The sequence below is a fragment of the Strix aluco genome, chromosome 11 (genome assembly GCF_031877795.1).
Source record: "Strix aluco isolate bStrAlu1 chromosome 11, bStrAlu1.hap1, whole genome shotgun sequence".
Lineage (NCBI taxonomy): Eukaryota > Metazoa > Chordata > Aves > Strigiformes > Strigidae > Strix > Strix aluco.
In genome coordinates this window covers 72979-99596 of record NC_133941.1, presented here as the reverse complement: position 1 = coordinate 99596, position 26618 = coordinate 72979, and the positions used below count along the sequence as shown (strand labels likewise).

General features: G+C 44.3%; 1 protein-coding gene across 4 annotated transcripts in view; it reads right to left on the bottom strand.

The window, feature by feature from the left end:
• FGD5 (FYVE, RhoGEF and PH domain containing 5) overlaps window positions 1–16251 on the bottom strand; it is a 106151-nt gene extending 89900 nt beyond the window's left edge. For 2 of the 4 annotated variants that reach the window (XM_074835881.1, XM_074835882.1), the window contains exons 1-2: window positions 15361–15486; window positions 1362–4302 (exon numbers count right to left, since the gene is read on the bottom strand). In XM_074835881.1, the coding sequence (XP_074691982.1) occupies window positions 1362–4302; window positions 15361–15373 (2954 nt within the window). In that variant the 5' untranslated portion in view covers window positions 15374–15486. Of the gene's footprint in view, window positions 1–1361; window positions 4303–14355; window positions 14474–15360; window positions 15487–16231 lie in introns of those variants that run through there. The other 2 variants (XM_074835884.1, XM_074835883.1) reach the window with 2 other exon arrangements.
• Window positions 16252–26618: the final 10367 nt, after the last annotated feature.

The following is a 26618-nucleotide window of genomic DNA, read 5'->3' as shown; positions in this document are numbered from 1 at the left end:
GCGGCTGTGCGCGTCGTCAGGCTGCACTCTGCTCCACCGTGGCCCAGTGTCAGCACCACTGCTGCTCCCAACACTGCACGCAGCCAGCACCTCCAAAGAGCTAAGCCACAGGCCTGTGTCCCAGACCCCTCAGCTCCAGGCACGTCTGGATCCACAACTTAAGCACTGATGCAGTCTCTTTCTCTGTCATGCTCGCCTCCCCTACCCCCATCAAGTCTCGCCTCTCTCAGGAAGACAAAGCACTGTACATCATTCTTGTCTTAGAAATGGTTTGCAAGACTCCTTCAGAGGTGTTAAAGAAAAGTTCTTTTACTGCTCAAGTCTGAAATATCAAATGAGGGATGTGTGAAATGCCCATGGTTTGTTCTGTTCACAGTGACAGGGGAGAGGACCAGAAAAAATAAATGTTGCAAAGAAACAGAGGTATTAAATCTTTAGAAGGAGAACGATGGATGAAAATGGGACATGAAAACCTTGCTTTTAAGATGTTTATCTTCTTCACACAGCCCTAACAAAATGCAACTGCATTAAAGACATTCCTTTTCTTTCATTTGCTTTGCACCTTGTTTTCTCATTACCTGTTTAACATGAACTTAATGGAAAATACTCTTCTTATTTACATCTCTGCACTCCACTGATTGTATGCTATAACCTGATGACAGATTTAAATTCAAAGGTCTTGAGTGCATTGCTCCTATGTAAATATGAAAAGGACATTTTCTTGTTTGCAAATAATCTACTGAAATGGGATGAAAGATTGTTACCAATGCATATGATTCAGACAGAGGTATTTAATTCATTTATAAATCAGCTCTATCAAAGGGCCATAATGATGGGCTTTAAAGCAACTTTTAATTGTCTAGTCTGATTAGTTCATGATCTGGGATTTTCTGGTCTAAACTGATGTACTTTGAAAGAGAAATTATATATATAGTTTTGCTTTAAGAAATTGACAGGGATGAAAAAAGAAAGCAGAACCCCTTCCAGCAAATAGGCTCTCTTTTCATTCAGTTGGGAGGTCAGAAACCTTTCTTACTGAAGAACAAAGCAAGCTCTCCCTGCCACCCCAAGCCACAAAAATTAGATCCATTGGATAAACCAAGTATTTTTAAATGTGCTTTGGTTTGTATCTGTAAACCATAGGACCCATATCCACTGGACTTACTAGTATACATTTACAAGGTAGCAAGTTAATTTGGTGTCTTTTTTTCCCTGATAAAGGCTTCTTCCAATCTTTCTTGTAAGCATTTCCTGAGAGGGGTATAAGCCAATATGAAGGATCTGCCTACGATACCTAGCAGGGGAGGCCTTGCCTGTTTGGCCAAGGCTAGCAGGTCTTACAAAATAATTTACTACAGTACCTTTCTGTTTCCTGGTCTGTGGTTTGCTGCTTGTTCTCAAAGCCAGTGAAGCTGCTCATATCCACATAGCCGTCATTCTCATTAGCAGCAGATAATGCCCTGCTGGGATCTTCAAAAAACTCAGTAAAAGTTCCTGTTCTGGTGGATCTTCGAGGAGGAATTTGTATGTTTTCATAGTCAGAGCTCATAGCAGGAATGTTCTCATAGTCAGATGTGTCAGCATTTGGAAAAGAAATGGACCTAGGTTTTGTTAGTGGGAGTGGCATAAAAGGAGGTCTGGACCGGTCCTCAAAGGACTCCACCCTTGACACGCTCCTGCTGAAGGACTTGGGCGTTCCTTTTCTTTTACCATCCTTATAGAAAAGAACAGCTGAGGGAGACTCAGATGCACGGAGTTTCCCCACATGTGATTTTAGTTGAGGTGAGCTACTTAAGCTCCTCCTGTCCAGCTCCATCAGCCTCGGAGGCCCATGATAGCTAGACTCTGATGAGGACCTTGAAGAGGAAACATTAACATCTACATGGACTTTATTTTCAGTTTTCTTCTTGAATTTTAGAGTGAGGAACCTCTTAAAAGAGGATTTCTTTTTCTTGGAATACTTATCAGGTGAGTCATTCTCTATCAAAAGTGAAGGGGAACTTTTAGTGATCGGCTTTTTGGTGATGTAGGCAAGTTCAAAAGGAGGTGGTATATCAACAACTGAGGATGGAGTAGATATGCCACATGATGAAAGATGATTTCTCTGCGAAAAACTACCTGAGGAACCATTGACACAAGGCAAAGATAAGTTGTCTTCTGTCCTTTTTATTCTACCATCCTCCAGAACACAGCCATCGCTTTCTCTGTAAACAGAGACAGGTATCTCTCTCCCTTCAACAGAGTAAGATCGGGGATATAAAATGAAACGTCTTGACTTGGTTGGCAATGCCCTGTTGGCTTCCATTGGTTTTCCTTCCACTGAAAATAAATTATTGCTTAAATCTGTCCCAGAGCCATTGCGGGAAGATGGTAAATCAGTTTCAGGTCCAATCTCTTCTGGAACTGTTTCTGGGACATAGCCCGGCATTTTCCCAGAGAGCGACCGTGTTCTAGTGACAATGTTTTTACGATCAATGGGCAGCAGGTTGTTTTCACCATCCATGCCTAATTCATCCCTTTTACTGTGATCAGCTCCTAAATCAGTCTGTCCATCATGAGCAATTTCATTTTCTGCAGGAAGCACATAAGGGTCATCTAGGGAATCACCGCTAGTTTGTCTGTCCTCTGATTCTTCAGGCACAATGACCACTTCAGGGACTGCTAGATTTTCATGCAAGACATATTTGGTCCCACATTCTACATTCATTTTGCCACGCTTACAGACTTCTAACTCTTCCTCAAGTGGGACCCGTTGAGGTGGACTTGGGGCACTTTTGCTGAGGATGTTTGCTTCCACCTCATTGTCTTCAAGTTGCAGCTCATCTGACTTAGAGGTTTCCACAGTACTTTCACTATGCTCTTCAACAGTCACATCTTCCAGCTCTGGCTCCATCCCTGAACTACTAGGTAGACTATCAGAGATCACACCATCTTCATCCAGATTGGTCCCTTCTGTTTGAAGATTCTCATCTGAAGGTTCCATGGGTATTTCCTCACCACATTCATTCTCACAAGGAGCAATTTGACAGCCATCATCCGTATTCTCTGCAGTCACAATTTCTTCCTCCCCTTTCCCAGAGTCTTTGCTTGCTTCGCAGGCTACCTCTGATGTTTTCTCATCACCTCTCCTCTCAGTGATCTGGCAACCATCACTGGCATTTCCTGTGTTTGTATTATTGTGCTCATCTGGATCTGCTTCCTCCTCTTTAGCTGCTGCTTGTTGGATGGACTCTCCTAAACCACTTTCAGCAATGGGTTCATCTTCACATGGTTCTAAGCCAGGAGCTGTTCCTACGCTGGCCTCATTAGGCATGTCAGGGCTTGCACAGTCATCATTTTCTAACTTCCCTTCCATGTTCAAATCAAACTCTGCATGAGCACTGTGGTCACCACCATGTGCTGGACACTCATCTCCCTTTTCTAAAATCTCAGGCAGTTCCTCCTCCTCCTGCCCTGCCTTCTCACAACCTGGGATTGATTCATCTGTGGGTAGTGGCATTACAATGGTATCTTTACAGATATCATGCATTAGTTCCTCATCTCTATTCAAAATGTTATCCCTGTCAGTCTTACAATCACTATTGTCCTTAACCAGTTCCAGGTTGTTAGAAGTTTCCTCCTTGTTTTTGATTTCACTACAATCGCCTACAACATCCTCATCTTCATCTACATTCTTAGAAGCATCATTATCCCCATCAAGGGGATCTGAGGACTCCTCACAAAGTGCTTTGGACTGGTCGCAGTCTCTGGTTGACTCTTCAGAGTCTGGTTCCATTGGTTCAGCAATTTCTGAAGAGTTATGGTGCGCATCTTCAGTGCCTTCTTGATTACTAGTATACTCATCATTAGCAATGTTATCCTCTTCCTTCTCTACTTCTTCTGGAGTTTCCGAGACTTCATTTTCCACAGAGGAATCTAGGCTCTGGTCATGCTCATCTTCCAAGTCATTACAGTCATTGCTGGTCAGCTGAGCTTCAGGAACTACAATGTATTCGTTATCTGCCTCAGATTCCAGGCAATCAGCATTGCATTGGTCTCCTTCATAGAGCTCTCCCTCAAGACATACCAGTTTCCCATTTGAGCATTTATTTAAGTTATTGTTGGTATAAACACTGGATTTGCCCTCAGTGTCAGCTGAGAATTTTGGCTTGGGAGCAATAGGTGGTTTGGGACCCCTAGACATAGAGTTTGGATTATGAAGAATATCAGCCCTTGACAGTGAAGGAGAAAATTTGGAGACAGCTACTGGAGAAAGATGACCGATAATCTTTGGTTTCGGTGCTAGTGGTGGCTTTGTGATTTCTGGAGAAAAGAGAGAAAAGGCATGTTAGTCATCTTGGTTTCTTATTGAACCCAGCAGATTATATCCTACAGTAGACTTTATCTTATACCACTTTATCTTATACCTCTAATGCAGGAGTCCAGCCAATAAAAGCCTCAGCTCTGAAAAGAGATCTGAAGGAGGAAAGCATATGCACTGTGCTTCCATGTGGCACTCCAGGGAACATGGTTTAAGATCAAAACCAAACTGAACTGAACTAGATGCATCCCTAGCACGCTTGGGGAGAGAAAGATACATAGCTGCAGAGCCAAGGGTATATCATACACAGATACCTACAGATGGGTAAACCCTCCCGCACTCAGAAGTACTAATGACATTAGAGACCTTTTGATTCTGCCCTGGCAATCTGTTTGGCCTAAGATTAAGTATGAACACTTTGATTCAATGATGCTGAAATGTTTCACAGCAGTGAAAGAAATGCCTTTCAGCCATAGTAGCTGTTCTTATAAGACAGTACAAACACTCTGTAGCAATGATTTTAATTTCAATATGTACTTTGCAGAATCTCAGCATTGAACAAAATTAGTTCTACCAACAGATCAAGGTTTAACTCAACCCAGCCAAACTGAAGTGAACACTTGATGCCCAGCCACACAGTCTTCCCATCTGCCATTACCATGGTACCAAAATTTTGTTTGTCAAACAACATAATCGTGAGGGATAAGACGGTTTGCTAAAAGCTCGGCTAATACTTTACAGAATCACAGAATCACAGAATCATCGAGGTTGGAACGGACCTTGAAGATCATCTAGTTCAACCGTTAACCTAGCATTGACAGTTCCCAACTACACCATATCTCTAAGCGCTATGTCGACCCTACTCTTAAACACCTCAGGGATGGGGACTCCACCACTGCCCTGGGCAGCCCATTCCAACGCCCAACAACCCCTTCTGGAAAGAAATACTTGCTACTATCCAGTCTAAACCTTCCCTGGCGCAGCTTGAGGCCATTACCTCTTGATCTATCGCTTATTACTTGGTTAAAGAGGCTCATCCCCAGCTCTCGGCAACCTCCTTTCAGGGAGTTGTAGAGGGCCATGAGGTCTCCCCTCAGCCTCCTCTTCTCCAGACTAAACCCCCCCAGTTCCCTCAGCCGCTCCCCATCAGACCTGTGCTCCAGACCCTGCACCAGCTCCGTTGCCCTTCTCTGGGCACACTCGAGTCATTCAATGGCCTTTTTGGAGTGAGGGGCCCAAAACTGAACCCACTCATCGAGGGGCGGCCTCACCACTGCTGAGCACAGGGGTAAGATCCCTTCCCTGTCCCTGCTGGCCACGCTAGTGCTGATACAAGCCAGGATGCCATTGGCCTTCTTGGCCACCTGGGCACACTGCTGGCTCATGTTCAGCCGGCTGTCAATCAACACCCCCAGGTCCCTCTCTGACTGGCAGCTCTCCAGCCACTCCTCCCTAAGCCTGTAGCGCTGCTGGGGGTTGTTGTGGCCCAAGTGCAGCACCCGGCATTTGGCCTTAGTGAAACTCCTACAGTTGGCCTCAGCCCATCGCTCCAGCCTGTCCAGGTCTCTCTGCAGAGCCTCCCTACCCTCGAGCAGATCAACACTCCCACCCAACTGGGTGTCCTCTGCAAACTTACTGAGGGTGCACTTGATCCCCTCGTCTAGATCATCAATAAAGATGTTAAACAGGAGTGGCCCCAAAACCGAGCCCTGGGGGACACCACTCATGACCGGCCCCCAACTGGATTTAACTCCGTTCACCACAGCTCTTTGGGCCCGGCCATCAGCCAGTTTTTTACCCAGCAAAGCGTGTGCCCATCCAAGCCGCGAGCAGTCAGTTTCGCCAGCAGAATGCTGTGGGAAACGGTGTCAAAGGCCTTACTGAAGTCAAGGTAGACAACATCCACAGCCTTTCCCTCATCCAATAAGCAGGTCGCCCTGTCGTAGAAGGAGATCAGGTTTGTCAAGCAGGACCTGCCTTTCATAAACCCATGCTGACATTACATCATTACATTGATTATGCAGCTGGGCTATAATGCACTGAATGAAATACTTCAACCCCAAACATGAAGAGAGTTACTGGTCTGAACTTAAGTTCAATTTTCAGTGTACAGCTTCTTCAGTCCTTTATTTAGTCAAAAGATCCTCCATCCTCCTGACAGGACCCCTTGCAGGTACAATCTTCTCTGAACATCAAAATAATACTTCAAAAAAGTGAATTGTCTTGCAAAATACAGCTAGCCAAGTTCTTTAAACTATTTCTAGTGGAAGTGCTGACATACACATAGGGGAATTCAAGCAGATTGACAGTAAGCTAGATTGAAGCTAGATGAATTAAGTCATATATGGCCATTTTACTCAAAGTACAGTTTGCATGCCACAGCCATTTCCAGCTGTCTTGGTCCTGAAATTAATATTCTTTAAATAACTAAATGAAATGCTGAAAGGCTGCATAAATAGGCAACAATAGGGATCCTTCCTCATGAGATTTTAGATGAGATGAAATATGTGGTGTGAAGGAGCCAGTGCACCAAATGGTTACAGATGGTCATAAGAGAAGGGGTTTGCTCTTACTAATGTTTCCTAGCCATCAATAGGTAATTTCATGGTTAATCAATCAGAAATCTTTAATTCTTTTTATAATTTTAATTAATACATTTTAGTGGAAAAAAGGGGAGCTTTTAATTGTAAGGAAACAATTGTAAGGAAAAGCACAGGACAAACTGTTTCACCATGAGAGAAACAATTCTTTGTGCAAAATCTTCATGCCCTACTCGCAGGAAATGAGGGACCAGCACCTCAAGAGACACCATTTTGGGACATAGTTCCTATGCAAAATCCTATCCTAAATCATGGTATAAGTTTCAGGAAGTGTAGCTACTGTGTTGTTATATTTTGAGTATTTTGGAATGCAGACTTTTGAAATCTGGAAGTGAAGACAATTAAAATTCAGCTGTGCACCATACTGAGAATAATATAATACTGAATGAAAACTGCTTAAAAATTATTCTCTGATTGTTCTGACATGTAGCGTCATGATACTTTTCTTATTGTTACCATAGTCCAACTAGAGTAATTTGTATTGAACTTATACTGGCATATTTGTTTGGTTGGACTCTGGAAAATATGAGGCTGTTTCTTCTGATCTTCTTAACCTTGCTGAAATTTCTTCCAGTACTTAGAAAGATGCTGACAATTTGGCATTCTGATGTAGTCAGAAAACAGTCTTTCTGGAATTATGAGACACCAGAGAGATTTAAGCTAAGTTAAAAACTGAGTTACTGATCTCAGCTCAGCCCAGGAGGAGTGAAAAGTCTGTTCTAATCAGGCACCTTATTGCATACACTGATTAACAATTATTCTGTATCTGGGGTTTTATCCAATCCAGCTTCACATGTGGAAGACTTAAAACAACTTGTGGAAAAGGAGGGAGAGAGAACTGCATTATTTGCCAGTCTCCAGTACCGTAGTGTGTACTTTTGTTTTACAGTATCCTCTGCTGCTTTGAGCTGCAGGGCATCTGTTAATTATTAAAATCACAGAATGGGCAGCTGATCTTTTCCTCCAGATTATTTCAGCAATGTTATGTGCCAAACATTGCACGTCGCTGAAGCACCGTTACTTTGGTTGCAGCCAGCAGCAAGTCTGCAGCAGTTGAAGGCTGCAGAGTGCTGAAAACTCTTGCCAGTTAAAAACAGGGAGGGAATAGAAGTGGATAGAGTATCTTGTAAGCCTGGCTCCCTAGCCAGATCTACCTTTTGGATTTTTAAATCAGTTATTGCAATGACTGAACATCCTAAACTAGTAGTAAAACACATGAAATTTTTATCAGCTAAAACTGAGTCCTTACACCTTTCCCACCAGAAATCAGCAATGGACCCCTTATCACCATAATGAGGCATTTTTAGGACTAAATCCAAGGAAGAAACATCACTTTGGAGGTATTATATCACTTCCTGCAGTGTCTGGCTTTTCCTAGGAATGTCTATTCAAGAGTAGGACACAAATATATCTACTCTATTCCTGGGATGTGACAAGGCTTGAGCACAGTCTCTGCATTATCATCCTTGTTCTTGTCAGACAGTGTCTGTACTGAAACACTGAATAATGAGAAAAAGACTGGACTGTAGAGAATGCCAGGATCTCCCAAGCTTCATTTTATAAACAAATTTGAAATAAATAATATAATGAACTCATTTCCTTTATGTAAAATAACCATGCAGACATCCACTTAAAAAAAATATAGCTTAAACACAGTTACCCGCTTTCACTCCAGTGATAATTTTCTACAGCAAAAGGAATCAAGTAATCTTGAGTTTTTCCTTCTGCTACCTTCAGTAACACTGCTAGTGGAAGAGAACTTATGGTAATGGACCCCGTTCATAATAGGCATTGTGATGTCCTACTCTTACCCACTTGTGCCAGCTACTGGTCACTAGTAATTCCTTCCATTCCTTCCACTACTAATTCCTTTCCTAACTGCTCTGTGTGTTGATCTGGCCTTTCACAAGGCTCCTTAAACAATTTTCCTTTTTTTTTTTTTTTTTTTTTTTTTTGTGGGAGCTGGGGAGCTATGGGAGAAGTACAAGTGTTTGTTTAAAGAATAGCCCAAACAATTACTGAAAAGAAAGCACCACTGTTTGCCTTTTATCACCACAACTTCATTCTGCTTCAATTTCTGCTTCCTTTGCTGTCTGAGCCACTTGAAAGGTTCTGGCTGTAACTTCTAGATGGACACAAAACAGCATTGCACCATAAGGAATGTGTATGTTCACAAATAATTGTGCATATTTATTTTAGGATGTGTTTTATGTTGGAGGGAGACACACCCACCTTGTGCTTAAAAGGAAACTCTTGGGGAATAGGAATTTCTTTAGCCTGCTCCTCCCCTTATTGTTCGATGCTTCCTTGTACTGACAAGGACGGCTTCCTCTCCTTACCCACCTTCTTTCAGGCAGACCTGCATTTCAGCAGGGTTTCATTCCTGCCATAGCCCATATGAGATCACATTATTCCCCTCCAAGTTTCTAAGCAGTGAACAGTAGCCCATACAGCCAATACAACCCATACAGCCTTCACTGTTCAGGTATTTCTTTGAAAAGTAAACATTTTGTAGCGGGTTATTGCCTGAAACATTGCAACTACGCACTTTCAGTGTTCTCCAGATTTAGGAATTAGCCTAGAATTTAATTAAGGCTTATTAAGGGACCATATCTACCACCACCACCACCACCCCCATCAAGCAGCTGGTTTGGGATAATGACCTAATTAAACACTGAGGTTTCACATTTGCAGGGATATTTGTAGATATGTCCCAGGCCCATGGTGGCCCAAGAAATTACTTAGCTCCACAGTGCAGATACTAGTTCCAGCCTTGGCTGGTGCCACAATCCAATTCAGGCATCTCTTAAGATGCTGAAAGTAAGTTTTTCTAACCAACGAACTTTTGTGGATCTATGTTTTCTTCATGCCTTTGGCATTAATTCAGCTCAGACACATGTCAAAATGGGAGACATTGAGGACAGAGGATGGAAATGCACTGCGTAGTTCAGGGATCTGCACAGCTTTCGGATGGAAGTGACAGTGCAGGTGGAGGGACCACATTGCAGCAGTGGGATGAGACTGCACCAGACCTAGAATCCCAGTGGAAACCAGTGCACACAAGTCCTGTCTCTCAGGAAGAAGGGATTGAAACCCATAGATGGAAAGTCCCTGAGGAACGGGAGGTAGAGGGAGAAGATCCAGACAAGGGCATCAGAAAGTCTTGTCAGCTCTGATCAAGAGCTGTATGATTTCACCCAGCTATATCAGAGTAAAGTTAAAACTTGTCTTCTAGAAGGCTGTGGTCTGAAGTCAGCAAGAGGTGGACTATATACCTTAGTATCATCCTTATCTTATTCCTGTAATAAATTGGTCATTTATGAAGTAAAACCCTATTTCCAGCTAGTGCTGCCTGGCTTCTATCTCCAGCATTTTTTAATTGTCCACTGGGTTAAAGACCCTTTTATTATTCAGTATTTCTTGAGGGAAGACATATACTTCCTTACAGCTATGTCTTGGTACATTCTCTTTTGTAAACTGAGCAAATGAACTCATTAAATCTTTGCAGTTGGACAGTTTCACCTTTCCAGAAGTCTTTTCTTTTGGATTTTTTCTGAACCTTTTCCAATTTTCCAATAGCCCCTATAAAATACATGGGGCAGACCTATGGGAAGAATTCCACAGTGGGTACTGTTGATGCTGTCTATGAGAGTTCAGTGCTTTCTTAGACCCAGTTCTCACTATTCTCCATTAGCTTGTTACTGTATCAGGTTGACTTGATTGTCCATTACAGCCTCTAAATTGTTCCCAAGGCTGTGTTGTCTGTTTGTTGTCTCTAAACTGATAGGTTTATAATATGCATTAAGTGTAATTTATTTGAATGGATCAAACTTAATAATCCAGATCTGTTTATAAAACCGCCCTGCCTTTGTTAATTACTCTTTCACCAATCTTTACATCATAAAGTGAGCTTTGTCACCTGATACTTTTCTATTTGTTTTCCTACCAAGGAAAATGTTGGGACAGTATCAACATACTCCTGGTCCCAGCACTACAGATACCACCATTTGATAATGTTACAGAGCTAACTGCTACAGAGATTCACCACTGCCAATTAGCTGGTCCTCAGTCTAATTACCCAGACTTTATTCCTGTTATATAAATGCTTTTTCCTTAAATCAGAATGCGCTACTAAAGTACTAGTAAGTTCTTCCAAAGCCTGGGATCAGACTCCTCATTTGAGGCAAGCAAAGTCCCACTATTGAGGAAATGAGAATAAGCAACCTTAAGAATAGCAGTAAATAGAGGAATTCGTTTACATGTCACTTGCCAAAACACTATTAGAGACATAAAAATTATTTGGACCTGGAAGGATAGGAGTTATTTCACGGTAGCATTTATATTTTATGAACTAGGCAACAAGGCACCTGTCCCATAGCAGCAGCCATCACGTTCACGCTCCCTCTGACATCAGAGCATGACAGTGCTAAGAGCTCATACTGTTGACAAAAGCCACATGTGCCAAGTGCTGCCCAAACCCAGAAACTCATGGAAGCAGTGCGACTGCACTGTGCAGGTGTAGGTAGAAGTTTCCACACCTCAACTACCAAAACAATGCCAAGTTCTTACAGAGCGGGAATTCTGTACCTCTATCTATTGCAGCTTGTCTAATACATGGTTTATATTTTGATCATGGTGCTTACACCTTAGAGAAGAAACTGTTCTGAGAGAATGGTAGACAGAGCTTCCTATCAGAGTAACACATGGAGCTTCACTGTAAGTGGAACAGACAGCTCTTCTTTGCAGATGAAGACCTGATTTTGGACCTGGCCAGAAATATGGGCACCGACCACTGTAGTAATGCTGCCAGAAATGTAAGGCAAGCCAAGCACAGACTCTCTAAAACTCATTTATTACATTTCCAGTACAGGAAGCTGTAGGTTCCAACCTGTAATTACAATTCTGCCAGCTGTCCAAGTCAGACAGTGAGGGTGTGTTTGAGCTGCCTATGTAGATAAGCCATTTTAATGTCATTCTGAATTAAGTACCCAGCATAAGCTGTGTAACCTGCTTCAATATGTTAGGGATTAAATAGATGAGGTAGCATGATTCACAAGGAAAGTATATTCCCTTTGAGGGGCTCAGCTCATAAAACACCAGTGCTGTCACTGGTAGGACCCCAGGATGTACTGTAAATAACCAAGATGTCATTAATTTTGTAATATTTGCTGCAAAAGTAGCTCTCTGTTTTATAGCATGTAAATGCATCACTTATTTCACACTGTCAGAGAAAAGTTTGAAATGACAGAAGTTACGTAAGAAATTAAAACAGTTGTATGGGAGTCACTTGAAATGGGAAAGGTATTTACACTAGGATTTTCTAGTGATGCAGGAGCGCAAGTCTTCCTTTCAAATTGGACCTCAGTCCAAATTTAAGTATCAGTTCCCACTTTGACTTGAACAGGAATTAGATACTTAAGTGTCTTCTGAGAATTCGGGCTTTAGGCACTTGAGATCTGAGGTACTGTTCAAAACCAGCAGGTCACTGGCTCCTAAATGCCTTAGACATTTATGAAAATGGTATTTCAGCTTCTGCATAAATCTGATACTTCTGAAAAACATCTATCTTCTCTTATCAGTTCTTCAAATGTGTGATCAAAAGTACTCTGTATATAGCAAGAAGGTTCCACTAGTGTGAAGACAGACCTATAGTCAGTAGTAACTGTCCCATGGGAATTTTGTCTTATTACAAATCTTAACTGAAATATTAACAGCTGAGCTGTCAGAGCACATCCCACTCTGCAGAAATAAAATGCTGTTCTGTACAGTTACTGGAATCCACCCTCTATGATTAGATCAATGCATTATGACTCTGGCATATCAGATCAATAGCTTACAAATTTCTCTTACTATATAACTTTATTGCAGCCATCTGTAAATATAATACAACAGAATAACATCCCACAGAGAAACACTGCTGGGGAAGGAGAAAAATCTAAAGACAATATAATCAGAAAAAATCTTGATCCTGAAAATTCTCCAGCATTTTCACTGTCCCTAGCAGACTGTACATGCGTAGGGCTGGGGGGGCCTGACTATGAAAAACCACATGTACATGAAATTAAATAATCTTGATTCTGAACTACTCTTTTTAGTGTAGCTGTAAGTGTTTGTGATGTTTCCAATTTGGCTGAGATTTCACAATAGGATTCACACTGCAGCAGACAGCATATTCACCTGTTGTTTCATATATTGCTTCCTTGGAGCTGGAGATGGTGGTTAAAGTTCTCTGACAGGTACACATGGGAGCTTTTCCTCTGTCACTTACAGTAGCAGGTGAAAGAATGTGTAGTCTGTTTACATGTCTGAACAATCTGGAGTCTAACATCTGTACATTCTTCCTATGGGCAGCATCATTTCAGCACCTGGCAAACAAATTGGCGCTGGGAGGCTGGAAGGGCCTAGGTATGAGGCTGGGAGGTGGGGGTCTGTCTCTTGTCTCCTACCACAGATTTCCGGTGACCTTGGGCGGATTGCTTCATCTTTCTTTTCATATCAGTTCCACATCTCTGAGTAGATAATCCATATCTCCCTTCCTGTTTTCTGTCTGTCATTATTTTAACTTATGTGGGATCAAGGCTGCCATAGATGCCTGCACATATGACCCTGCGTACTGGCGCTACGTGTCACTGTAAGACAGAGATCGCTAACGCTGGTCCCAGAGTTGTGCCCGTTAGTAAATGCCCCTCTCCTTCAGTCAGTAGGAAGTTCTGCTTTGCACTGGTGGGAAAGACATTCCTTGCATTGTATGAATGTACAAAACAAAGGCTGAGAAGGGATATGAGCAGTCTATAAATACAACCTGGAGGTAAACACCACAGGAGGAAAAGAACTATTTTTAAGCAAAAGGACAATGTAATTACAAGAATAAATGGTGATGAATCTGGTCTGGAAACTAGAAGAACTAGCAATGGTAGGAGGTTCTCAGTTTTGTGAGAGGCATAGCAGAAGAGCTACCTAAAAAGTTTTGGGTTAAGATATAATTTGATGAATTAATAAAAGGAGTAATATGACCTTGTGTTCTGTAACAACGGGTACTGCTTTTGGTAGTGAAGATAGTCCCATTCAGTCCTACATTCCTGAAAAATTAAAACTGCTAGTAAAATTTAAGTCTTTACAAATTGATACATCTGATATTCCTTTCGCTGCACTTCCACTGACAACAGGATCAGATTAGAGCTGGTCTGTTTTAAATAATGGAGAGATGAAGAAAGAGAGGTTGGAGCATCATGGCTAAAGCAGTTTCGGCCAGCTCACATAACTTGCAAGTGAGTTTGTCTCCTGAGAGGGACAGAGTCTGGTCCAGACAGGATCAGAAAATAGAATGAAAATGTCACCACTTTTTGGGTGGGAGAGTGTCTCACTGCCCACTCCAAGGGGAAAGCGAAACTTTTGCTTTAAGCTCAGAGGAGTGGTATGAGATAACTGATAAAACAGCAGAGGGCTGGGTTTGACCTAAGAGATCCTTTCCGATCCTGTGTTCCTGTGCTTTGGCAAACAATGATTCAGAGTTTCCCAACACATGACAGTTGTAGGGCAAGATATCTAGCGGCGAAATCTCTGGGCTTCAGGATGTACCAGTGCAAGTGAAATGCCCAGCAACCAGCAACATTCACCTTCTGGAACAAGGAGACAGTGGAAAAATATTAGGGCTAACACAAAGGGACTGTTTCTCTTCCTCTTTAACTCTAGATGAAGCATTAGATTTTTCTAAATAACTCCAGAGTTAGTAATAATTGTTTCCTGGATTGTTGTGTTTTGTACACACATGCCTCACCCCTGAAAATCAGAAAATGTTGGTGGAGAATTTAAAGTTTGCCCCAATTTTGCAGCGACTTCTTTGAATGTTTTAACTGTTGAGTGTCTTGTCTTTACTGACTGTTCCCTTCACACCCCATCTCTTTCACCCACCTTCCCAGCTTCCACCAAGGAAAAATTCCGGGAAGTTAACAGAAGGAAGGAGGAAGGGTTTGGGTTTGCCTTTGAGAGAAAATTCTGCAAAAAACATTACCTCCCCCCAAAACAGACTTTCAGAAGGAAAGTGACAGCACCTTTCCTAGGGGCTTCGCGAAGGGTTGAGCGGGCGCAGAGCCACGTCCTCCCGCGGGCGCAGCACCCCGACCTGCCGCTCGGGCTGGCTCCGGGACCCGCCGCCTCGCCCGCGCTTGTCGCTTGTCCCGGTCCCGGTCCCGGTCCCGGCGGGGCGGGCGGCGGGGCACGCACAGTCGCGGGGAGGGAGCGGAGGGTGACTGGAGGAGAGGGGCCAGCCCCGGTGGAACGGCCGGGGGATCGCCGCGGCGGGGCGGGGCGGGGGGTGCCATCCCGGCGGCATTGGCCCCGGAGGCGGGGTGCGCCGGCCCGAGGGAAGGAGGGTGCCGGTACCGGAGGAAGGAAGCCCGCCCGGCGCTTGCCGGCCCCGGGGAAGAGGCGTTCGGCGGTGGCGAGCCACCGCGCACTTACCGCCCTTGTTCATCTTCCACCGCAACTTCTCCCGCCGGCCGCCCCGGGCGCTCGGCGCAGGGTCCCGAGGGGCCGCCGCCGCCTCGGCCGCTCGCGGACGCGCCCGGCCCTGCAGCCCCGCCGGGCCCGGGGAGCGGGCGGGGCCGGGCCGGCCCGGGGGCGGTCAGCGCGCGGCCGGCGGGGCGGGGCGGGGCGGGCCCGGGCGGGGCTGGGGGCGAGGGCGGGGGGCGGGGGGGCGGCGCCGCTGCCCAAGGGCGCGGACATTGAACGGCGCGGCGGGTCCCCCAGCCCCCGCCCCCCCCTTTCGTGCTCCCCACGCCTCTTCCACCTGCCTTGGTCCCTCTTTCCCCGGCCCCCTCCAGTCCCCCTCCTGCCTTCTCCCCTTCTCCCCTCTTCCCCTCCGGATCTCCTCCACCCCCACCTCCTTCCACCCCCCCCCTCCCTCCCTCCCTCCCTCCCTCCCTCCCTTCCTCCCTCCCTTCCTCCCTCCCTTCCCCTTCTATCCTTGTCCCCCTTGTCCCTCCTTCCCTTCCCTCCATCCTTCCCTCCCCTCCATGCTCACCAACCCATTCCCTCCCCCGCCGCGGGACACGATTGCCCCAGCCTGGGAAACCCCCGGGAAGGCGGCGGGGGGAAGCCCCCCAGCCCCCCCGCAGGGCCGGCAGCCCCTGCAGCTGGAAGCGGTGTCTGAGTGCGGGGAAGCCAGGGACGGCCCCTCGCATGCAAACCGCGCTGCTCAGGGCGGCTGCGAACAGCTCCGGGCGCTGTCTTTGCCGCTGTCCCGTAAGCCAGCTCCCGGCTCGGAGGAGTTCACACGGGCATCGTGTGGCCGGGCCCTTCTCGCTGTTTTCGGGCTGGCAGCAGCACTAACACCCAGACAAGGTTGGATCGCCCCCTTCCTCTCGACGGATGCATAATACAGCCCCGCCGCTTTCCCGGGTGGAGCTGGTACCGCGCACGCCAGAAAGCGAGACTTTGCTGCTTTCACTCCCCTGGCAGAGAAGCCCCAGGAGGGCTGAGCTGACCCCAGCGGTCACGTCCCTCGTCAGGGAGGGGCCGCTCCTCCCCAGGCCCCCCATGCTAGCAGGCTGGGGAGCGGGAGGAGCAGCACATTGTACCTGCCCGAGCCCAGGCGGGGGGGCGGGTGAAGCCATCAGGTCCTGCTTTGCCATTTTGAATCCCACAGAAGTCAGGACTATTGCTAACACTATCCAGAGCAACTTCCTTTTAGATGCTGTTAGTTCTGCTTTTGCACAGTACCTGATAACTGACATCATCGTGCTGGCAGATGCTCTGTAGTACAGTCCAAGCTCTTTTTCCTGACCTTTCAGTGCTATCTGGCTGTGACTGATGGGGTGCAGAGTGCCTTTCACAGTAGTGCACAGAACTCAGAAGAGAGAAAGCAAGCAGTGGGGAAATGAGAATTAAACCCTTCTTTCTGGGGGCTTGAGTCTCTCCTGCTGAGGCTGGTATCCAGGACTGCTGGGTTCTGGTTCTCTGGGGGACCCTGGTTGTACCACTGCGCCTCTAAGCAAGCATTTGCAATCCTGTGTGGGTTTGCAGACACATCAATTCACAGTAGCAGCTCTTTCATTACTACTCTGACTGATGTAGATGGAAAGGCCTGTGCATTCCCTCATCACATAATGTGCCTGGCGTGTGCCTTGGTGCATGCCATAAAATGAGTTTCCCTGGCCCACCTATGGCCTTTTCCCATCTTCATGTACTGGTCCCTAGTTTATTCTTGCCACCTCCAGCAGTGATGTCTATGTCAATCAACACAAATAACTATGCCAACAGAAAGCATCATCTGAAGCAGCTTCAGGAATACAGATCTAGGGTCTGGCAAAGCGTCGGAAAAAGTTTATATGACAGAATGGAAAAGAAAGCACAAGTAAAAAACTCAAGCACAGTACAGGTGATTTGGAAAAATTTCCTTAAATATGTTTTCCAGGAGAATAGCTTTTTGGTTAAACAGCTGCAAAATACTAATGCACTACAGGAGAGGGCAACAGGAAGGAAAGAAACATGTTTTCATAGAAGAACTGAGAGCTGCAGAATTTGGGGGATTTTCCTAATAACCTGAAAAACCTGGTCTAGGTAGCAAAGTTTTCTCATACCTAGATACATAATGGAAAAACATTGGTTGAGTGTGTACTAGCAAAGCAAAGCCTTTGTAAAAGAGATTCTGCAAATAGACCAGGTGGTCTTCTAGTTGCTGTGCTATTTCTAATGTGCACTTCACTTAGAATCCTTTTTGGTCTGCTGTAGGGCAAAGAACTATGATACTTCATAGGTTTTGATCCAGACAACCAATGTGAATTGGTTCACATTGTGAAAATTTCACAGAGCAAAGAACGACTCTTTTCCCTCTCCCGTTTTCTGTGAAAGGAGCTAAACACTCCAGCAGAACCCTATATGTGACGACAAGGGGACGACTCATGCTCCTCGCTTTATGCCAGTAGCTCAGAGTCTGACTGAGGGGCAGGTGTTGCCCATGATGAGTTTTGTGACCTAGCTCTGGAAAGGGTGAGCGCTTCTCACAAGTTCCTGTCTGCCTGCTCTCAAACCTGCTTCCTGCCGCAAAGGGCAGAGTGCCAGGGTACCTCCAGGAGTCGCTGACTCCTCTCTTTCATCAGATTTGATTGGTTTGAACTTTGAACTGGTTTGTGTTGGTTAAAAATGCAACACATGCACTGCTATGAGATACTGCGCTGTTCACCAAGGAATGTATTCTTGAGCAGTTAAGGCTAATTTTGGACCCCAGGGACTCTGCTGCATGGGCAATTAAGCTACAATTTCAGTGCAATAGGGAAAAAGAAACAAACATCTGTTCAGTGATCACTATCTTAAAAAAATTGAAAGTATATTTAGTAAGCAAAAGACTTATATTCTCTTTATTGTCAGCCTAAAAGACAATCCAGGGGATAATTTCCTGTACTGAAATGACGAAAAGCTTTAGGAGCTTTATAGCTAAATGCAAATAAGAACCATAAAAGAACTGCTTCAAATTTGTCAGTTTATCCTCTAACCCTCTTAAAAATAACGGGGAATGATCTGTATTACAAATGAAAGAATGGGAAGGTGAATGCACATGAACGTGTTCAGGAAAGGCTGAAGGGTCAAATCAAACTTTTGTAGCCAGAAGAGGAACCTCCACTTTTGCAAGCATACACTGCAGTGAAGAGTATTGAAGGGTAGAGGCCACACCACATAAAACACTCCTCGAAGCAAGCAGAGTTCAGCACAGAGGAACATCTTCCCCAGGGAGAATCCATGACTTAATTGACTAGAAGTAAAATCGACACATCTATTTTCATTACTCAATTACTGAAAGAAATGAAGCATGTATTTTTTAAATAATCCCAACTAATTTTTAATAATAAGATGTCTTGTAACAAAGGATTTCCTTCAAAACATAATCTAACTACGCATTTAATAAGTTTGATGAATTTTAAAACTCAGGTGAACTTTCTAGGCTTATAGGTCCCCATCCAGCAGATGTTTTAAATACATGCTTAAATCTAAGTAAGTGCATAATCTGTTTTAAGTAGGGCTACTCCATATATTTAAGTGCCCTATTAGATCAGAGCTATCTGGCATGTTGGAGTCTTATTTTTTATCATTGCAACATAAACTAGCACTCTGCCATTTTAATGAAGCAGTAGAGACCCTGTCTATCATACTACACTACCTATGCATCCTAATTGTTATTTTTAAGACTCTTTATGTTATTATGTAGAGGTGTTCTTCAAGATGAGATCTGCTTCATTATAAGCAGTATTTCAGGGCATTTTTCATGATCTTTCACCCTGCTATCTCTTCTTCATTAGGGTCTGTAGGTTTGGGTTTTGGGGTTTATTTTTTACTGTTTTGGTGTCAGTGGCCTTACTAAAAGAAATTTTCTAGTATAAAACTAAGAATACAGCATTGGGGGGGGGGGGGGTGGGGGTGGTGCGCCACAATGACATTGAACTGAACTTCCTAATTCCTGGTAGGTACAATTTCAGAAACCAACATCACCTTATAAATCTTTACGTGCATCTGGTCTTAGTTTCCTGAGAAATCACCCATTTTCAGTTATTTTGATATTTCTTGGTGCATTCTAGCTGGTAGCATGCTACCCAGGAAACCACAGGACAAGGAGAGGTGGTTCAACAGCGCTCATCCCTGTTGGTGATCTGGCAAAGCCCAAGCGTGTAGATCCATAGGACAGAATATGTAGGGTAGCTAATCCCTTGTGTTTGTAAGGGTGCCTGGGACATCTGAAAGGCTTGATGTGTGTGGGAGAGTCTGGTATGTTGCCATGGATTAATGCCGACCAGGTCTGCTCTAACATTATTGTACATAAGCATTTCAATTAATCATGGGTAAGTTGGTGCTGCATGTCACGAAAAGTGAAATCGTTTACTAAAGCAGGATGGAAAAAAGTGAATATGTGTTAGTAACCACAAATGTAAAATGTGGGCAGATGTGATTAGTAATAGCCACCTATGGTAAATACTGGTAGGAAAACACTTTTTAGATATTTATCTTTGCTGGGATGGAATAGTGCTGGGGGCAGTTGTAGACTGATGTCATTTCTGCCTGATGACAAATTCCTGTGTCCGTGGAACTTTATATATCCTGCTGTATGTCATTTCTCCCTCTCTTTCTTGGTTTCTTTCTCCTCTTTGCTCAAAAGCCTGCCCGACACAGAGAGGCTTAGAACCAGAATAATAGGGAGTGCTGTACATGACAGCTTGTCACTGGCCAGCAGCCTGGGGAGCCACGAGAGCCGTTGCCAGAGAGCTGTTGTGTTAGGATTTAAGGTGCATTGGCAGGGATGTGTCTTAGGTCTGTAGCACTTGAGGATCCTGCAGTTTGAAGTAAATGCTCTCTTGAGAGTGGCTGGTAGAGAAGGAAGCTGAAGGACTGTCCTCGGATCATAGAGATCAGTGGTGAGCCCTTCTTGGGAAGAGAGACATTCAAACAAATGTTGTAAAGTATTTTGGGGACTGAGACTAAATCCTTGACCCTCCAGGAGCCCATCAACTAGCTAAACTAAAAGTGTCCTAAACTGAAGCTTGCTCATGTCAAAGTTGATAGTGTTATCTCCTCATATGGATGCAATTTCGTACAGTACTTTCTGGCATATAAAGATAATTTATTCCTATTTTTGAGCACCAGTGTACCTTTTATAATAGTTTGATTGCTGCCTTCACTCTGTGTTTGTGCTCTTCTTTGCATCAAAATGGATAGCAAAGGACCTGTCAAACACATGTCACAGTCTTGGCCCTGAAGAGTTTATGTCCTAATCAAAGCAAGAGAAGACAAGTGAAGACAAACACAAAGGGAGTGGAGAGGAAGAGAAGAATAGGAGAGTTCCAGCTATAAGATGATGAATATTCTCTCCTGTACCAGCAGCTTGTTACTTTGTAGCATATATTTTTTGCAGTACCTATTTTTTTGCAATAAGAGAAAAGGGATTACAATCACCACTTATTCATGACTAACATGGAAAACAGGCAGTCCATTATCTAGTTAGGAGTTCATCAGAGACTGCAGGAGATACTAGATTTTGAAGGATGGTTGATGTGTACAGACCTCAGAATGCTTTAGGAGAGGGAGGCTAGAAGAATAGTGGATTCAGTTCTTGCAAGACCAGTCTGTGTTTGTATTGCTTACAAAGGAATACAACTGTCAAATACTCTGAATATGTCTTTGACTCTCACTTAATCAAATGAACATCTCATTGTTTCACTCGCTATTTTCGGTAAAGGGCCCCCAGCAAGAGCACCAGTCCTCTCAGGAAGGAGGTTTGTGTGCTTCCATTCAGGTTGATGGTTCCATCAAGGTTCCTCTGATGCATCAAGTTTCTGAGATTTCTATTGCTTAGTATTTTTGTAAAAAAAGAGTGTTTGTAGGATTTGTACAAAATCTGAGAGCTTATACAATGCCACAGTTGGGTCCATTCATTCCTCACTGCCATGGAGATTTTCTTTCCTTCTCAGCTGCCCAGACGCCTAATTCTCAAGTCTGTGCTCAGCTTTGGCCCACGTGTTACCCAGGCAAAGCTTCATTTAATGTAACTTAGTTTAGGCAAGGATGTGTCCGGAAACATGTTTATCTTTACTCAAAGGCATGTGACGATCCTGCACTCCAAAGCACTGGGGGCCCATATTTGCAAAATGTTGGTAGAGCTCTACTGGCAACAAACAGAGAAGTACCTGAAAATACACGTCTATGGATTTACCTAGTGCACTTAGTCTTGTTTTTCTCCAGCCTTTCACACCCTTTCAGACACTGTCTGTTACATAAAGTACCAGAGGAAATAACATCATGGTGAATCAGATTGTGAGCTGGGAGCTGAAGGATAGCAGATGCGTGCTTCAGACATCACTCAAAGTGAGCAAGTGTAAGTGAGGAGCTATACCATTGAGGGTCAAGTGCTATGCAGGTGTAAAAGTGATGTCAGTGAAAGAAAAATTGGGCACTGAGTCAAAAAGGCTGAGGCTTGGCATAAACAAAGTCAAGAGCAGTTCTAGCTTCACTGGGGCCAGAGCTGAAATTCCCTCCTGGAGGTCAGCAAACCCTCTTGCTAAATTTCGTCTGAAAAAGGGGAAAAAAAACTCCACACAGGTGGAGAAATTTTGACTGGTTGCCTGTGTTTGATGGGACCATGCATTTGACAGCCCCAAAACATGCAAGTCTCCCTCAGCAGTGAATCATCGAGAGAAAACGTTATGGCAATGATGACTATTGCTACCTCCGAGCATTGTTTTGAACCACAACAATCAATTACATGCCTCATTTTTATCAGGGCCATATACTGGGTGCAGCATGCTGTGTGAGAGCTACATATAGGGAGGAAGCCGAACGCCCATTTCCTCTCAGTATTTGGATTTGTTTTGGTCTCGCTCCAGTGTCAGTCTCAGTCCAGGCACCTTCCACCACAAGTCCTCCCCTTAACGCCTCTGCCTGGTCATCGCTGGGGCCTTTCTGGCCGTGATCAACCTCACAGCCCCTGGGCCAGAGCGGGCTGGCAGCTGCGTTCTCCATTTCCTGCCCAGGCATCTGCTGCCCGATTGGAGGAAAATAGTTCTTAAACCTTCTTCAAAACAGGAAACTTCTCTTCTCCCTGTTTCCTGAGGTACAGGAACCGTCTCCGCAGCAACCCCTGGACAAAGAAGGCTCCCTATTAACCACTGGGGTGCCATAACAAATACAATGGGAGGTCATAATTCCAGCTGTAATCTACCCCAAAGGCTGGGAAGTGCCTCTCTGTGCACCACTGCTCCCTGCCCTCTCTGCCCACGCTGCTGCCTCATTAAACAGTCTGGAGGTTAATTAGCAGATGATAATCCTATCCATTGGAAACATTTGTAAACGCTTTTCATCTTCATGACTAAGTATTGATCCTGTGTCAGCAACCTCTGGATCATAATTTTGAAATACTGTCCCTCTGCTTTCGCATTGGAGAGATGACTGAACATGGCAACACTGTCACCCTCTCAGTTGTTTTCCATGGTGTATCTTAATACTATGTCGTCCTTTGGTTTTGTTTTTTTTTAATGACCACTTCTTGTATCCCACATGTATTGTACAACTAAAAAATACTGACAAAAAAATACTGACATAATATGTGTTGCTCACTGAGTAGTTTCCCACTAATGATCAGGCCTCCTTGAGAAGCCTGAAGTGAAGCTTTCGGAACATCACTTGTAGTTTGAATGCAGTCCGTTGTAGTCCTCGAGAAAACTACACACATGCTTATAATTGGCTGTTTGCATCATCAAAGGACCATTGCTAGCAGAGCCAGTAGAGCACAGCTGGAATTAGTATTAACTCCTGTAATTCTGTATTTGCACAGACAGTCAAAAATTTGGCTTTAAAGCTCAAATTTGGTGGGTTCTTTTAAAAAGCATGCATATCAGCTGTATCTGATAGGGGGTTAAAGTGCACCTTGCAGAATAAAAGCAAATGCAATAGGTGAAAATGGTAAACAGTGAGAAATCCTGTTGGATTTGAACTTATTTTTGGATGTGGACATAAATTCTACCTACCCAGTCACCTTTTCACAGCAAATGCAAAGCCACGGAGCTAGCCCTGTCTGCTCCACCCATAAAACTGAGCCATTTGAGTGTTTTTCCCAGTGTTCAGGCTTAAGGAAATAGAGCAGTAGGAAGTTATTCTTTCCTTTGCATTCAGCTCCCTTCTCACCAAATACTTCCTGAGACTAGAGTGCTACAGGGGAGGATCCCCTCAGACTATCCGTTTTCCTGCCAGCAAGCTATGCTGTTGATTCTAGAATGGCTGCCTTCAAAATCAAGGCTAATTATTTCACGTCTGTCTGTACCTACAGTAGTCTGCTGTGTATTACTGATCACAGGGGGAAGCTGTTAAGTACTTGTGGCTTATGTCTGCTGTAACCCTCGCTACCTCAATGCCTTTGCCAGTAGTGGATAGAGATGCCTTCTAGCAGAAGGGTTTCTCATTAAGTTTCCTGTGATTTTCATACACACAGAAGTATGTCCTTTCACTGCAAGTGACTTTTAAAGGGAGAAGCAAAGTTTGCCGAGAGAAGCAATTTATTTTGATAGATTGACCGATCTGGGTCATAGAGCAGACAAGCTCACCTTCATTCCCCCCACCAGATTAGGTGAAGAAGCAGTAGGTTTTAGACTAAATACGAGATGGATGTACCTTTTCTTGTTGTGGCCTAGTTATAAATGCAAGAAGAATGTAATGAGACACAAGATTGCTGCTACAGTGTTTCCAGTACATCACCCTTTCTGTGACTTGTTCTCTGGGGGAGAAAACCCTAAACCTAGCTCTTAAAAGTTGGTGTTACACTGCATGTGGAGAGGTAGTATGAAAGTGGTGTGATCAGAATATGGAAACATTTTTCACAGTGGCCCAAACTGGGGGATAAACTCCTTGTGATGTATCTGTCCCCTGGAGCCAGTTCTGCTGAGAGCCAAAACTGGGATGAAGAAGTTCTGAAATGCCAAAAATTTCTTATCTTGAGCATCTCCCTCCTTGCTTCTTCAGTCTTTCTCATAGGCAGACAAGACCTTTTTTTTCTATTCCATGTCTAGAGCAGAGCAAGTGCTTTCCAGCTTCCGGGGTGTTATTCCATGGCCTGGCTGCAGTGCAAGTCAAAGTGCTTCAAGCGGAAGTACCTGTGAGGAAGGGTGTGAGGCATTCCTGCAATGCTCACTTCTCACTGAACCAGGCAATTAACTTTTTCAGCTTGTTCTTGGGCACTGGTATGTATGGTGAGAAGCCCCACCAATATTGATCATAGTTTGCTGGTTGAGCACCATAGGATGCCTGAGAGCCTTCTGGAGCCAATGCACTCAGGTGGCTCCTCACCTGGAGCATCAGCACTGAGATCTCCCTCTTCTGCCTGGCGTGGCTTTGCCTCTAGCAGGCATTTCTAAGTCATTGCAGCTGTTCAAGGATGTAAAGATCCCTTTTGTTCCTAATTTTGACATTAGGTTCGGACTTCACCAGGAAGTCTGTGGAAGATATCTGAGCGGCTCACTTCTCTGGAGCACTTCTTTGTTGTTCTGTAGGCACAAGTGCCACACCTAATGCTGTTCCTGGAGAAATCAGTCCCCAGTTGCACATTTTGAACATTTTTAGACATCACTGGTGGAAGAAGGTGTACACAAAACAAGAAAGTGTCTGTATAACCATTTTGTCAAAGTAGAGCAAGAGTATCTTCTGCTCGCTTTCTGGTTGTACTTTCCTTCAGAAGTATTGAGCCCCAGAATTAATGAAACTTGGCTTCTCATAAATTTGTGTCATGGTTGCCTTTCAAGTCAAACATAATGTGAAGTCTGATTTAGGGATCTTCCCTGCAGCTGGGGTATTAAATAAAAAACTTTCTGATTTCATTACCATCTGATAAAGAGTGGACTCATACTGCAACTTCTCCCTCTGCAACTGTTTCCTTCTCTCTTGTCCACATGCCAATCCCTGAATCAGATCTTCAGTGACAGGGTATGAAGAGGAGAGGGGGAAGGTTCAGCTGAAGGGATTTTAATATGGAGGACTGAAGTAACAAGACACGTGGTAATTGTGTATGCTAGGTGGTAGTATTTATGATACCTCTAAAGCTGGGTCAGAGATCCCAGAGTCCACTTTTGATCCAAGCAGAGAAAAAGAAGGACACAGTTTAATCAAGTGACATTATTAGAAGCTTTTTAATTTTCTTAAGTGTTGTGATTTATAAGGACAGATAAGACACACTAACACCTCATTATTCGTATGCCTGTGAAGCAGTTGGCCTCTCCCTACTCCCTCATATATCCATTAATGTAATTGATTCTAACAATGGAGATACTGTCATCGCTGTCTCTATCCCTTCTCAGTGCATGCATCCAGGAGACTCCGGTGTGTTCCCAAATGTTCCTGCCCTGCACCATTTTTCAGACTGTTTGTTCAGAGATATGGAGCACCCACTAGCTCATACATTCTCAATGTGGTTAAAAGTACTTTGCATTCCTAAAAGCAGGATATTGGCTTTTCTTTTTTTTTTCAGGAAGCTAGACAATATTTTACCTGGGTTTCCATCACTCCAGGACAGCTTTGGTTTCCTCTAGCTGTGGATGAACCAGCCCCTTTTCATGGTCAGTCTGAGGGCATTTTTGTATCCCTTAGTTAAGGCCACAGTGATGAAACCAGTTGTGTATCAGGATGGTTTTAGTCCATTACTTCCATATCATTACGATACAGATACAGTGGCCTCTTTAAATTTGTTGCAGTGCTCTGCACACCTCTTTACTGAAGCCATTAGAATTCAAGTCATACCAGTTCTGGGACATTTTTGCATCTCTCCACATTTTCTAAGCATCCTTCTTCCTGCCATAATGAAGGATTCTTCGCAGTCCTGTGAAGTGCTGTGGTTTCAGCATAGTGGACACTAAGGAAATTAAGTGGGAAAATAAGAAAAGGACTTTGTTCTACCTTTTTTTTCTTCCTTGGGCACCTGTTTGTGGGAGAAGAGTTTAAGTCCATTTTTGGCAGATCCTGTTGAGCACTGGTGTGGAGGGACTCAGAAAACAAGTGTGTTTCCTTTGGGAGCAACTTTCCCTGCTGCAAGAGGAAGAGAGAAGGGAGCGAGAGGGGCTGGGAAGAAAGAGGTCTGTTTCTGAGACTCACTGTGAACTGTGAGGGGGATTTAGCTCCTAGTTTATGATGTCCTTAGATACCCATGGGACCGTCCTGGACCCTGAGACCTGCCAGGCTGCTTATGTTAAACCAGAGAA